We start from the raw sequence: 14642 nt of genomic DNA on the forward strand, positions 1-14642 counted from the left end.
TTCAGACGAAACCGGGTGGGAATCCGGCTGTCCTGGAAGACTCTCAGAAAAGGAGTTACCGGTAAGTCTAACTCAGCTTTTCTCCAAGTGTCTTCCAGGACAGCCCATGAGATGATGAGCCAAAATGTACCAGTTTAGGGAGGAACAACTGCCTGAAGGACCTTACGACCAAACGCCTGCTCCTGAGCTGATAGGAGATCCAGGCGATAATGTTTAATGAAGGTCGAGTAACTGGACCATGTGGCAGCCCTGCAAATTTGTTCCAGTGAGCCCTCTCAGCCCAAGATGTAGACAAGGCTCTAGTTGAGTGCGCAGTAACAAAAGGTGGAGGAACTTCCCTAATTTTGTAAGTTTCAGAGATAGCTTGCTTTATTCATCTAGCCAGAGTGACTTTAGATGCACTATTTCCCTTGTGAACTCCAGAAAAAGAGGACAAACAAGGCATCAGTTTTTCTAAAGGTCTTGGTGACCTCAAGATAGACTAGGAGAATCCTTCTCATGTTTAAAAAACAAAACTTTCTTTCTAGGTCTCCTTGTGGTGAACTACAAAAGGTTTGCAGTACAATGTCCTGAGATTGGTGGAATGTACTAGCCAAATTGGGATCGGGGCCACCTTGGGATCGGGGCCACCTTGGGAACCTGGATCGGTTCTTAAATCAACTCGATCCTCAAAAATCGTGAGGAAAGGCTCCCTTGCTGATAGGGTAAGTAAGTTGAAGGCCCTACGAGCTGAGGTAACAGCTACAAGAAAAACAGGTCTTTAATGTGAGTAACTTAACTGAGATATCTTCAAGAGGCTCAAAAGGAAATTCAACCAGAGTTTGAAGTACTAGGGACAGGTCCCAAGTTGGACAACTTCTCACCACTACTGGTCTGGCCCTAGAGCTATAGTGCGATTTTCCAGGAGAGAAAACTGGAGGAACACACTGATAGCTGCCGCCTGTACCTTTAAGGTACTAACTGAAAGACCCTTGTCGACATCCTCTTGAAAAAATTCCAAGATTGAAGGAATATCATGAGTTAATCTTTGATTTTCAGATAACCATGAGTTAAATCTTTTCCAAACCTTGGAATATATGGCTCTAGTGACTGTTTTTTCTGCAATTTACTAGAGTCTTGACTACCTTGTCAGAGAACCCCTGGGCGTTCAGTATCTTTTCTTCAGATACCAAGCCGTCAAGTTTAAGGAAACCACCTGTGAGTGTGACACTGGACCCTGCGATAGTAAGTCTTCTCTCTTTGGAAGACTCAGTGGAGGCTCCAAGACCAGAGTCTGAAGCAGGGAAAACCATGGCCTCTTGGGCCAGAAAGGGGCGATTAGGATGAGATCCGTTTTTTCTAGAAGAAACTTCCGGTGGACTTCCGGAATAAGTCTGACCACGGATTCGCCAGAGCATCGATCCCCAATGATTGATCCGCTGGGTTCAAGGAAAAGAACCCCTCTGTCTTGTGGTTTTTCTGATTTGCGAACAGGTCCACTTCGGGACATCCCATTCTGTTGGTGAGAGCCGCAAAAACTTCGGGATGAAGGGACCAGTTGTCCCGATCTACCCGGAAGTGGCTGAGGTAATCTGCCATACAATTTTGTGTCCTCTTCAGGTGCACGGCTGAAACTGAAGCCAGGTTCCCTTCTGCCCAAGATAAAATCTCCTGGGCAATAGATTGAAGTATCCGGCTTCTCGTGCCTCCCTGTTTGTTGAGGTACAGGACTGTCGCGATATTGTTGGAAAGAATTTGGAGATTGTGACCCTTGATTTCCGTGTGAAATGCCTGCAGGGCTCTCAGAACTGCAAGCAGCTTTCTCCGATTGGATGAAGCACTTGCTTCCCTTGAGGTCCACTCTCCTTGTGCCACTGTATTGCTGAGGTGAGCTCCCCATCCCCAGGAACTCGCATCCATAGTGATTCTCTGGGATATGGGAATGGACCATGGGAGACCTCTTGTTAGGTGCAAGATTGTCCTCCACCACCACAAGCTTCTCTTTACCCTGGCAAGTAACCAGACCCTTGACTCCAGGGACCCTGCTTCTCCGTCCCAGTTCCTTAATAGAAACAGTTGCAATGGACGTTGGTGAAATCTTGCCCATGGTACTGCAGGAAAGCATGAGGTCATCAGACCCACTGCTCTCAAAACCTGTCTCAGTGAGACCGACTGGTTGGTCTGTAATGCTGACATAGTTTGGATTATTTTTGTAATTTTCTCCTGCGGAAGATAAACTTTTTGGTCTACCGAGCAAAAATCGTATCCCAGATAAGTCACTTTCTGGGCCGGAACTAAGGATGACTTCTCTACGTTTATCAACCAGCCTAGGGACTGTAGGAAGTCTTGCACCGTCTGGAGATCCACTAACAACCTCTGGTATGATTCTGCCACTACAAGGAGGTCGTCCAGGTAAGGGATAATAGTTATCGCTTTTAACTTAGCTGAGCCAGCACCTCCCCCAACACCTTTGTAAAAATGCGTGGGGCTGAGGACAGATCGAAGGGGAGGGCTTGAAACTGAAAGTACAGAGTCTCTGTTCCCATCTTGACTGCTAATCTCAAGAATCTCTGGCAGGATGGATAGGGATGTGAAGGTAAGCATCTCTCAAATCCAAAGTGGCCATGAAGCTGTTTGGGTAAAGCAGATTTTTGATCGTGAATACCGTCTCCATACGGAAATGCTTGTACCTGACTGAACGGTTTAAAGACCGGAGGTTCAGGATAAGCCGAGGCTTCCCTGATGGTTTTTTGATGACAAATATATGGGAGTAAAACTCCTTGCCCTGGTCTGGCCGGGGAACAGGGATCAGGACTTTTTGAACTAGTAAGTCTCCAATTTGGAGACCTAGAGCCTTTGCTTTCTCTCGATCTCGGGGAGGAAAGGTGACCAAAAACCGCTACGGTGGTTGGCAAGAAAACTCCAGCCTGTACCCATTGGTCACTAGGTCCAGGATGAAGGGACTTGAGGTGACTGCCGCCCATTGTGGTAGAAAGTACCTCAATCTTCCTCCCACTGGGGGACCCGAGTCACTGTGGCTTGGCGGGTTGTTGAGGAGGATTAAACAAGACTCCCCCTTTACCCCTGCCTTTGTGCCCCATCCAATGCTTTTTGGGCCTGTTGTCCTTTTCTTTAGGACCTTGCTGCCTACCTTGGCCACGAAAAAACTTTCTGGCTGCTGGGTTTTTTCTTTTTCTCTGGAAAAGCCTTTTTCCTATCACCTGTGCATTCCAGTGCCTCCTGCAGTCCTGGGCCAAAAAGATGATCACCCGTAAGGGGAAGACCAAAAAGGTGCAAATTGGAGGCTAAATCACCTGACCAGGTTTTAAGCCATAGGCTTCTTCTGGCCAAATTTACTAAGGCCGAAGTCCTGGCTGTCATTCTTACCGACTCAACGGAAGAATCAGCCAAAAATCCTACTGCCCTAAAAAGGAGGGGGAAGGACTTCAAAATCTGCTCTCTAGAAGTAACAGTCCGACAAATGTGTTTGAATCTGAGTCAACCATACCTCCAGATTCCTGGCTACTCATGTGGAGGCCAGAGCGGGTTTGAGATTCCCAATAGCAGAATCCCAGGCTCTGTGGAGAAGGATATCTTCTCTTTTGTCCATCGGATCCCTAAGCGTGCCCATATCATCAAACGCTAGGTCCGAGTTTTTTGAAACCTTTGAAAGAGGTACGTCCAACTTAGGATTCTTGTTCCACGGCTGCGCTGAGACCTCCTCAAAAGAAACCTCCTTTTTAGGTTACCAGAAAAGAAAGGTTTTCTCTCTGGATTCCCCCACTCAGTTTGATAGTATCAATCAGGGAACTATGTACTGGAAAAACTCTAGACTTCTTCTTATGCAAACCCTTATACATAAGATCACGTTTAGATAATTGAACCTCCTCCTCTTTAAATTCAAGAGTAGTATAGATAGCCTTTAATAAGTCATCCACATCCTCTAAAGATAACTTAAACCTTTAGCCCCTTGTGGATTCTCTATCCCTGGGCTCCCTATCTGACCCTGATTCTTCCGGAGAAGAACGGGTAGATCTGACTTCAGCTTCAGAGTCTTCACTCTCCGCCTGCTGTGGAGTGCAACTGACTGAAGCTCTAATTGAAGACGGACCCTCAGCTGGCGTCTGAAGCTTGTCAATTAGTGTTTTAAATGAGCTGAAGGTAGACGTAAGCTCATCTCTGACAGCAGACAACATTTTCTGACAGGAGGTTACTGGGTCATCTTTTACTAGGCCTTATATACAGGTGCGACAAACTGCTTTGCTCCATGAGGAGCTCAATTTGTTTGCGCAAACCGCACATTTCCTTTTTTGTGGCTGCGCTTGGGCCTTGTCCTGAGTCTTGGTCTGCAAGACAAATAAATGACCCACAATGTAATTAAAAGCCACCCAATCACGCCGTAACACCACGGCAGGGAGGAAGGAAAAGTGTCCCCTTACACCCACTACTACAGAGGGGGGAGGGGGAGGGAACACTCACAGGGATAGCAATCTGGTGACAAAACACCCCAGGCTTACTTGTGAGGTGCTGGTGTTGGGAACCGCATCTACTGCCTGTGCAGGTACTGGTGAAGGATCCATCCTGCCCCTCTTGATCGTCCACAGCCTGGTTGCATTACACCAAGAGAACACCAGCAGCCAGCGTTCCCTGTTCGTGCCGTTTATGAACACTGGAACCGTGTCTCTGGCGCCCGATGATGACGTCATATGCCCCCGAAGCAACCCTCTCCTGGCACTTCCTGTGGGTCAGCTTGGAGTGCAGTAGCTCCGCCCTCTCGAGCTCCACGGCTTCCTCTATTCCCTGCACAGATCAGCCACGCTGTCGGCAAAGGACACCGCCGCTCAGCTGAGCTTTTAGTGCAATGCACCGCGCTTGGGTCCCGACATCACACCGGTCCTGGCCCTCTCCAGGCACTGAGGACAGGGAACAGCAGCACAGCCAACTTCCCCAACGGTGATGCTGCTTCTGGCAGAGGAAAAGGTTAGTAATATGCCCCCAAAATAGCCATACAGAGCCCCTGCTCATGAGACCTATGGGAGCAGGTTCCAGGAACATATTACCCCCCGTCCGGAGGAAACACAAATAACTGACATGGGGCCTGGAGGACCGTCCTTTTATCTGGTGGGGGGTAACGTGTTTCCTGTCCTGGTAGGAGGAGCCCAAGGTCTCATGGGCTGTCCTGGAAGACGCTTGGAGAAAAAAAGATGAATTAAATTTGGGTACCATTTTGCGTGACCGCGCAATCGTCAAAGTTCGAAAGCTCTGAAACCTGAGCAGGAAGGGGGAGAAAGTGCCCAGTATTGAAGTGGTAAACTGAGTTGTTTTACAAGGTGAGGGTTCACATATACCGTATTTGCCGGAGTATAAGACGACCCCCTAATCTTCCATTTAAAACACTGGTTTTTGTGTTATACTTGCCGTATAAGACGACCCCCTTCCGACCAGTCTGTCAGCCTGCTGGATGTGCGGTAATACCGTATGTTCAGTAGCTTCGGTAACAGGTAACATTCTGTCTCACAGTATACATACAGTATACTGCGGTGAGCCAATCACGACGAGCGATGTATTCTATTAATGAACACAAAGGAATGGCAGAGGCTGTAACATCATCAGCCCGCGCCTCTGATTCTCAAAGCCAATCCGAGCAGGCTACTGTATGTAGCCTGCTCAGATTGGCAGAGGTTGTTACTCCAATTAGAGCAGGCTTTGTATTCATTAATAGAATACATCGCTTGGCGGGATTGACTCAGCGGTGTATACTGTATGTATACAGTATTACCGCACATTCAGCAAGCATCCGGAGGGCTGTCATCCAGCGGGCGGCTCGCGTATAAGATGACCCCCGCTTTATACCCGGCGTATAAGACGACCCCCGCTTTTTGGCCGTTTTTTTTTTTGGTGTAAAAGGTTGTCTTATATGCCGGAAAATAAGGTACTTTAAGCCCGCTATCTATCTTCAACCTCAGTGCATGCCCACACAATCCTGTAGTGAGAGTTGACTGGTTGAAGTAAATAATATTGCTGCAAAATTTTTATATACCAAGTTGCTCAAATGCATCTATAAGCATTAATGTAAAAGTGCTACTTTAGACCCAGAATACATCTGGGCTTCATAAGTATAGGAGGGAGAGAGCACGCCCCTTCCCCCCAACCAGTGTTACTTTTGTCCACTAAAATATTTTCGTAGACTAAATTAATATTTTAGTCGACTAAAACAATTGAAATGACTAAAATAAAACTAAAATGGCATTTTAGTCAAAAGACTAAAACTAAAAGTAGATTGAAATTTGACATCAAAATTAATACTGCACTACCACATAAGAATATGTAGGGGGCATCTACTAAGCTGCTAAAAGAGAAAAAAAAATAAAGAAAAAGGCTTTTTTTATTTTTTAATTGATATTTAATGTTGGTAATATATGAGGTAATATGTGCAATGGCATTACAGTCAGAGTTTACAATTTTAGTTTTTTTTTTTATATTTTCAAGTTGTACTTCTGCTTGTCAAAAAGCAATATTTGTGTTTATGAAACTTGCTTTAATTTATAAAGAAGTTATATATTTCAACAGCTAAATCTGTGTCTGTAGCGCATGTTCAAGCCCAATACCATAAATAATAAACATGTTATTCAATTTTTACTCCAGGAGTATAGAATGAGTTTGGCAATTCCAAAGTAATGCTTAAATAATGCATCAAAATGTACCTAAACCCGTTAGATTTTAGTCGACTAAAACATACTGGAGATTTTAGTCGACTAAAATACGAAAAAACTAAAATGGCATTTTAGTTAAAAGACTAGAACTAAAAGTAATCGAAATTTGACATCAAAATTAACACTGCCCCAACCCACAAATGCAGCGCTTGGTAGCTGATCAGCACAGCCACATAAGGCTGGGGGACCTATAGTGTATCTAAGTCAAAACTTTTTAGAGTAGGGCAGGGGAACTCAGAAGCTCATCTGTCCAATTCAGGAGCCAGTAGGATTTTTTTAAGGAACCAGCTCCATTTACAACTAAAAGAAACCTAATATTAAAATATTCAGTGCCAGCTGTAATTTTCAAAAAGCTGACTTCTTGGCTCCTGGGATTTGTCCAGCTCTGCAGTAGGGAATAGAATGAATGCATCATCTTTTTTGTCTGTGTGTTACTGGTGACATTTGTCTAAATTAACTGTCCTAGACATACAATAGAAAGTGAAAGAAATATCTCCAAATTGAAGGGAAAATCTCAGAGACAATTGTCCCCAAAACATTTTTCCCATTGAAAGATGTCCCTTTAACCTCTGCACTGGTGGCAACCAAAAACATTTTGATTTCCCATTACTTTCTTTTACAGCAACAATGGTCACCAGAATAAAGCTGGTCAATCTTCCCAAATGGGATCACAGACATGAATAAAAACCTAACTTGTGGTTCTAAACCTTACCTACCTTATCCAAAACAAACAAGAAGAAAAGCAGGGTTCAAGGTTTTTAGGATACCAACAGTAAAAATTCAAAATTTTTTATTCATATCTGCATTCAAATTGTAATCAACATATTAAATAGCAATGAAAGCATTATTGGACCATGTTGTAAGACAGAATCTCAGTCATAGCAAATCCCCTATAACATTGGCATCAACGTTACATATTAATGTAGATCCCCACTCATTACACTGCCTTTGGTACAGCGTTATAATCTTTGTACATGAAGAATAACCATAAATGAATATAGAGATCAGGAGAAAAATCAATGAATTTTAATGGATCGGCACTCAGGACTATGCTTAATGTAAAGAAATACATCTGAATAAGATCAATCCAAAAGTCTCCAACAAACTCCAAGCAGCCTGATTCCAGCCTTCATCCTGGCTAGGCTAGTGTCCAGGTGTTGAAAAGGGGAAAAGAAAAAAGGAGCACACCGGGGTTGATTTACCAAAACTGAAGAGTGCAAATTCTGGTGCAGCTGTTCATGATAGCCAATCAGCTTCTAACTTCAGCTTGTTCAATGAAGCTTTCACAATAAAACCTGGAGGCCGATTGGTTTCTACACAGAAAAGCACCAGATTTTGCACTCTCCATTCTTAGTAAATTAACCCCACAGTTTCTCTCCATGTGGAGCACAAAGGGAGACAAGCTGTGCTCCTTTTTTTCCGGTATTTCTGAAGATTCCGACGGACGAACAGAGCAGCAGGTGAGTATGGCTAAAGCAAGTATCAATGGGGAGGGTCCTTCACAAGAGAACGTGTCCTTCATCCTAAATGGTAAAGTGAAAGATTTTGCAGCAGTTAAAAAAAAAAAAAGCACAAAATTAGCATAAGGGATATGATTGATACCATGTGTCCCTTGTGCGTCCGTCTACTCTTTTAATAGATATCCTCCTACTTCGATTCCCATCCCTACCACCATAATCTTCTGGTGCAGTGTCAATGGAGCCGATGGAGCTGTGACAGGCACTATAGCTTCAATGAATGAAACACAATCTATAAAAAAGGATGAGTGGATGATTGAAAGGTCTATTTCCTCCATTCTTAGATCATGTAATACAATACTTAATGTAATACAGCTTCTATGACTGTAGGAGGGGGTCGGAAAGGGCAGGCACACTTGGCTACTTTTATTGAGTGCCTGTCACAGCTTCATGGACTCCAATAATCCCACAACCCCAAAAATCACAGACGCGGTGGTGGGAAGAAATCAGGAGGTAGGATTTCTTTTAAAGGGGTTGTAAAGGCAGAAGGTTTTTTATCTTAATGCCTTCTATGCATTATGATAAAAAACCTTTTTTGTGTAGCAGGAACCCCTTAATTACTTACCTGAGCCCCATCTCTCTCCAGCGATGTCCACAAATGACTAAGCCATCCAGGACTCTGCTCCTGATTGGCTGAGACACAGCAGCAGCGGCGCCATTGGCTCCCGCAGCTGTCAAGGTCAATCAGCCCATCAGGGGAAAATGGGGGCAGGGCCAGGTCAGGGGGCTCCATGTCTGAATGGAAACATGGAGCTGTGACTGGGCTCCAGTGCCCCCATAACAAGCTGCTTGCTGTGGGGGCACTCGACAGAAGGGAGGGGGCCAGGAGCAGCAAAGAGGGACCAGAGAAGAGGAGGACCCGGGCTGCTCTGTGCAAAACCAACTGCAAGAGGAGGCAAGTATAACATGTTTGTTTTTTGTTTTTTAAACCGAGACTTTACAATCACTTTAACCACTTGCTGACAAAGCGGTCATTTGACAGCAGCAGTATGGCACTCCTGCGTAAATCGCCATAGCTGTACAGCAGGTGCTTTAAGGAGTATAGGGGGGGCGCGCGCACGCCTCGTGACATAGCAGCCAATGCGCGTGGCCACCGGTTGCCTGCGATTGCTCCTGAGAAGGACAGAACAGAGATCTGTCAATGTAAACAGACAGATCTCCGTTCTGTCAGGGGAGTAGAGACAGTCTGCTCCTAATACTTAGGAGCAGTGATCGGTCTCCTTCCCCAGTCAGTCCCATCCCACCACAGTTAAACACACTGAGGGAACACACATTTAACCCCTTGATCGCCCACTAGTGTTAACCCCATCCCTGCCAGTGACATTTACACAGTAATCGGTGGTTATTTTTAGCTCTGATTGCTGTATAAATGTCAATGGTCCCAAAATAGTGTCAAAAGTGTCTGATCTGTCCACCGAAATGTCGCAGTCTCGATAAAAATCGCAGATCGACGCCATTACTAGTAAAAAAAAAAATTAGTAATAAAAATGCCATGAATCTATCCCCTATTTTGTAGATGCTATAACTGTTGCGCAAACCAATCAATATACGCTTATTGCAATTTTTTTTTACCAAATATATATAGAAGAATACATATCGGTCTAAACTGAGGAAGAAATTTTTTATATATATATATATATATATATATATATATATAATTTTTATTTATTTTTTTTGGGGGGGGGGGATATTTATTATAGCAAAAGTAAAAAATATTGCTTTTTTTTTTTTCCCAAAATTGACTTTTTTTTTTTTTTTTGTTTATAGCGCAAAAAATAAAAACTGCAGAGGTGATCAAATACCACCAAAAGAAAGCTCTATTTGTGGGAAAAAAAGGACCTCAACTTTGTTTGGGTACAGCATCGCATGACCGCACAATTGTCAGTTAAAGCGACACAGTGACGTATCGCAAAAAATGGCCTGGTCAGGAAGGGGGTGAATCCTTCTGGGGCTGAAGTGGTTAAAGGAGGATGCAGCAGGACAAGGGACAAATGGCATTGGTTATAAATAATATCCCTTGTGCTGATCTTGTGTTTTCCTTTTGTTTTTTTTATTAGTAAACTTAGGCTTTAAACAGCACCTGGACGTACTAAATCCAATAAAACATATTTTGGACATTTTGTTTTGCACAGAGCAGTACCGATCATATTCATCATTGGTCCATCGTTGGTGCCCCTGGATCCTCCTCCTCGGTCAGTGGCCCCATAGAAAGCTGCTTTCTATAGGGGCACTTGTGCAGGCTAGCTCCCAAGCTGCCCTCTCTGCATCTATTGGCACAGACAGGGCGGCTCAGCCCCGCTCCCTGCGTCAGAGTTTAACTGACAGCAGTGGGAGCCAATTGCTCCCGCTGTTATCAATCTGCCCAGTGAGAAGGGGGACAGCCAAGTGAGCTGCTGGATCGAGATGGGGCTCTCAGGTAAGTATGGGGGGGGGTCTTGCAGCACAGAAGGTTTTTTAACTTAATGCATAAAATACATTAAGGTGGTAGTAAACTCTGTTATACCACTTATACCTACAGGTAAAACTATAACAAGACTTACCCATAGGTACTGTGAATATCTCCTAAACTTGCACTGTTTAGGAGATATTGAGTGCATTCAGCCGATGATGTCACAGGTGCCACCAGCCACTCATATAGCCGGAGGCCACAAACCCAGAAGGAAGACCAGGGGAAGATGGAAGCCCTCTCAGCGGTGACAGAGTGGCGCTGGAGGGCTTCGTTTTAAGGCAAGTCTCACATAATGTGCTAGAATGTGATAAATACTAGCACATTATTACAGTGCCTTGCAGGAGAAATGTTCTTTCTTCAACTGTGGTTTACTACCGCTTTAAAGTAGAACTACAGGCAAAACTTTTTCATTTTGGACAGTGCAAGGGAGGGGTTATAACCCCAGTCAGATTTTTTTTTTTCCGCCATCTGTGTCCCATTGTGCAGATTTCCATTCACTTCGTGTCCCATAGCCAAACAGGAAGTGAGAGTAAATTCCTGCAAATTAAGGGAATTCCTTTGGGACCCCCATGTCACCAGAACTAGTGTCCCCATTGGAAAATGTCCCCTCTATTACCGTATATACTCGAGTATAAGACGATCCGAGTATAAGTCGAGGCCCTAATTGACCACAAAAAAAAATGGGAAATGCAGCAGCACCCTGATGGGCACATTTTATATTAGGGGCACTCTGATGGGCACAACAAAAGGAGCCCCTAATGTAAAAACTGCCCATCAAAGTGCCCCTTAATACAAAATGTGCCCATCAGTGTTGCTCTTGAAATAAAATATGCCCATCAGAGTGCCCCTTAACATAAAATAAGGGTCACACTGATGGGCACCTTTTATGTTAAGGGGCACTCTGATGGGCACATTTTATTTTAAGGGGCACGATGATGGGCACATTTTATTTTAAGGGGCACGCTGATGGGTATATTTTTAATGAGCATGCTGATGGGCACATTTTATGTTAAAGGGCACTCTGATGGGCACAACAAAATGTGAAAATCAGTGTGCCCCTTAAGAAAATATGCCCATCAGTGTGCACATTAAAAATATACCCATCAGCGTGCCCCTTAAAATAAATTTTGTCCATCAGAGTGCCCCTTAACATAAAAAAGGTGCCCATCAGCGTGATCTTTAACAAAATATGCCCAGCAGTGTGCACAAAAAAAATATGCCCAGCCATTAGTGATCACTAGTTGGCCCACATACCTTAAATGCAGGAGGGCACGCCGCACAACTGAAATACCGAAGCTGCGAGATATGGAGCCTAAGCCAGGACCCGGGAACCGCGAGCAGCAGGGGGGCGGGGCGCGCACGTGACGTCACGCCCCTACTCGCGGCCCGTGAGTGCGAGCTTGTCTTTGTCTCCGAGACCTGTGGTGAGGAGCAGGGGGCGGGCGCACGCACACAGCGTCACTGGTTGCTGGGGAAACCCACGGTCCCAGCAAACTAGTGACGGCATCGGCGAAGGGCAGGACACTTCACTGCGGCCCCCCCTACCCCAATAAATTGTACCGCCCAGGGACACAGCGGCGGTGATTAAACATAATGATCTGATAGCATTAGGGGAGCATTAGGGGAGGAGAAACACATGAGCGTCACCCAGCGGCACGACCCCGCCCCCTTTTCTTGCATTTTTAGCTCAATGACTCGAGTATAAGTTGAGGTGGCTTTTTTCAGCCCAAAAAATGGACTGAAAAATTAGACATACTCAAGTATATACGGTATATTTCTGGGGACAACCAATTTGGGATTTTCTTTTACTTTCACTTTCAATGATAATGGTAAACAGAAAAAATAGAGAGGGGGAATTTCCTTAATGGAGGTGATCTAATCCATCTCCACTCTATCCAAAACAAAAAGGTTTTGCCTTTAGTTATACTTTAAGTTAAAAAAAAAAAAAAAATTCAGCCTTTTACAAGCACTTTAATGCAAGTTAACACGTGACATAAAGTGCATCAATGTACCTCACAAATGTAAATGGGCCGGCATATCCGCCACTTGACACAGGAAAGAACAGCAATGGCAGTTTACTTTAAAGTGACCCCGTCATTGAACACAGAAACAATCATGCTGCCTGGAAAAGAAGCTGTATAATACTAAAAGCGGAGCTCCACCCAAAAGGGGAAATTCCGCTTTAAGGACTCGCCCCCTGCCGATTTTGACAGGTACCTGCTTCCCACTTCTGTTCCGAGCGCTGCTTCCTCCATCCTGCAGTCTTCTGGGACACTGACGCGTCCCAGAAGACTGCATCCACCAATCACAAGGCTGTAAAGCCGCAAGCTGTCAGTGAGTACACCGCTGGATCGTGGGACAGGTGAGTGGTTGTTTTTTTAAAAAAGTCAGCAGTAAGGATGAGCTCCGGCGTGTTCACACGCTGCACATGCAGAGCCTGCCTGGAAGTCGGCAATGCGCTGCGCTAATCACAGGCAGTGAGACATTTCCCGATCTCTGCAGCCGCGCATCGGGAAATGTCTCACTGCCTGTGATTAGCGCTGGGCAGTGCCGAGTTCCTGGCGGGGCATGCAGCACGCGAACACGCCGGAGCTCATCCTTAGTCCGCAGCTACAGTTTTTGTAGCTGCTGACTTTTTTTTCTACAGATGGCTGAAACTCCTCTTTAAGCCCCCGTTCAGTTTGGAGTGACTTGTCATGCGATTTGACAGGTCAAGTCGCATGACAGGTCACAGCCTATTTCCGGCAATCGCACTGTTCAAATTGGTGCGACTCCGGACTTTGCGGTGCCACACTGATTTGAGAAAGTAGTTCCTGCACTACTTTTGGGCGCCACTTGCATAAACATCTGTGCATGAAGCCACACAGATGTCTTCCAAGTGGCACCTGAAGTCGCACTGACATGCAGTTTGGAAATCGTGCGATTTCAGATGAAGTCGCACGATTTCAAAGCCACAGTCAATTTGAACGGGGGCTAACTGTTCTGTCACAAGTGCGCATAGTGAGTGTGTGTGTGTGGGGGGGTGTGTGTGGGAGGGGTGTATGTGTGGGGGGGTGTGGGTATGTGGACTTATGTGGGGGTGTAAGTGTGGGGTGTGTATGTGTGGGGTGTGTGGTGGGTGTATTTGGGCTGGGGGGTGTTTGTGTGGGGTGTGTGTATGTGGGGGGGGGGGGGGGGTGTATGTGTGAGAGGTGTGTATATGGGGGGGGGTGTATGTGGGGGTGTGTGTATGTGTGGGGGGTGTATGTGTGTGGGGGGCACACACTGTCACAGGAGGGAGCAGTTTGGGGTGGGGGTCTGCTGATCTGCACCATGCTACATCCTAAATATGGGTGTAACCTGGTCTAAAAGGTGGAGCTAGCCTTTAAGACACCTCTAGCATTCTCTGTAAAATGCAAAGATCACAGTGGATGTGACAGCAAAGCATGTATCTATAATACACAGGAGAGCCCATCACCTCTCAGTAGGACACACACATACACTATCCCTCCATACCCGGCCAGAGCCGAGCATTCACCCACCTGTCAGTCACAGGGGAGCCCCGGGCCACACACACCAACCTCCGACCCAGCACTGCCGCCATGATCACCCGATATACAGGTACAGCGCAGCCCTCCAGTGACAGCACTCAGAATTGTCCTCTGCACAAGCATGAGAATGTCACTAGCCGCTTCCTGTACGCCAGCTTAAGCTTCCCTCCGGAAACATTCCGTGTAACAAGAGTTCCGAGTTCAGGGGGAGCTCAGCGTACTAAGAACGCTCTTGCTGTGTAACTATAGAAGCCGTCCTAAAGTCAGCTCTAGTCATCATATGTTTCATGTTTTCATAATTTTTTTATAGATAAAACGTGGTTAGTTGCTACTGGCAACAACTTCAGCTTTGAGATCTTTTCACTAGGTTTTTTTTAACCACTTCAGCTCCGGAAGGTTTACCCCCCCCCCTTCCTGACCAGGCCATTTATTGCAATACGGCACTACGTTACTA

The 14642-nt window shown here is 45.5% G+C and overlaps 1 protein-coding gene across 3 annotated transcripts in view; it reads right to left on the reverse strand.

The window, feature by feature from the left end:
- MRPL3 (mitochondrial ribosomal protein L3) overlaps positions 1-14376 on the reverse strand; it is a 197071-nt gene extending 182695 nt beyond the window's left edge. For 2 of the 3 annotated variants that reach the window (XM_073630341.1, XM_073630342.1), the window contains exon 1: positions 14180-14374. In XM_073630341.1, coding sequence (XP_073486442.1) covers positions 14180-14241 — 62 coding nt within the window. In that variant the 5' untranslated portion in view covers positions 14242-14374. Of the gene's footprint in view, positions 1-14179 lie in introns of all 3 variants that reach the window. The other variant, XM_073630340.1, reaches the window with a different exon arrangement.
- Positions 14377-14642: the final 266 nt, after the last annotated feature.

The sequence above is a fragment of the Aquarana catesbeiana genome, linkage group LG05 (genome assembly GCF_042186555.1).
Source record: "Aquarana catesbeiana isolate 2022-GZ linkage group LG05, ASM4218655v1, whole genome shotgun sequence".
NCBI classification, from domain to species: domain Eukaryota; kingdom Metazoa; phylum Chordata; class Amphibia; order Anura; family Ranidae; genus Aquarana; species Aquarana catesbeiana.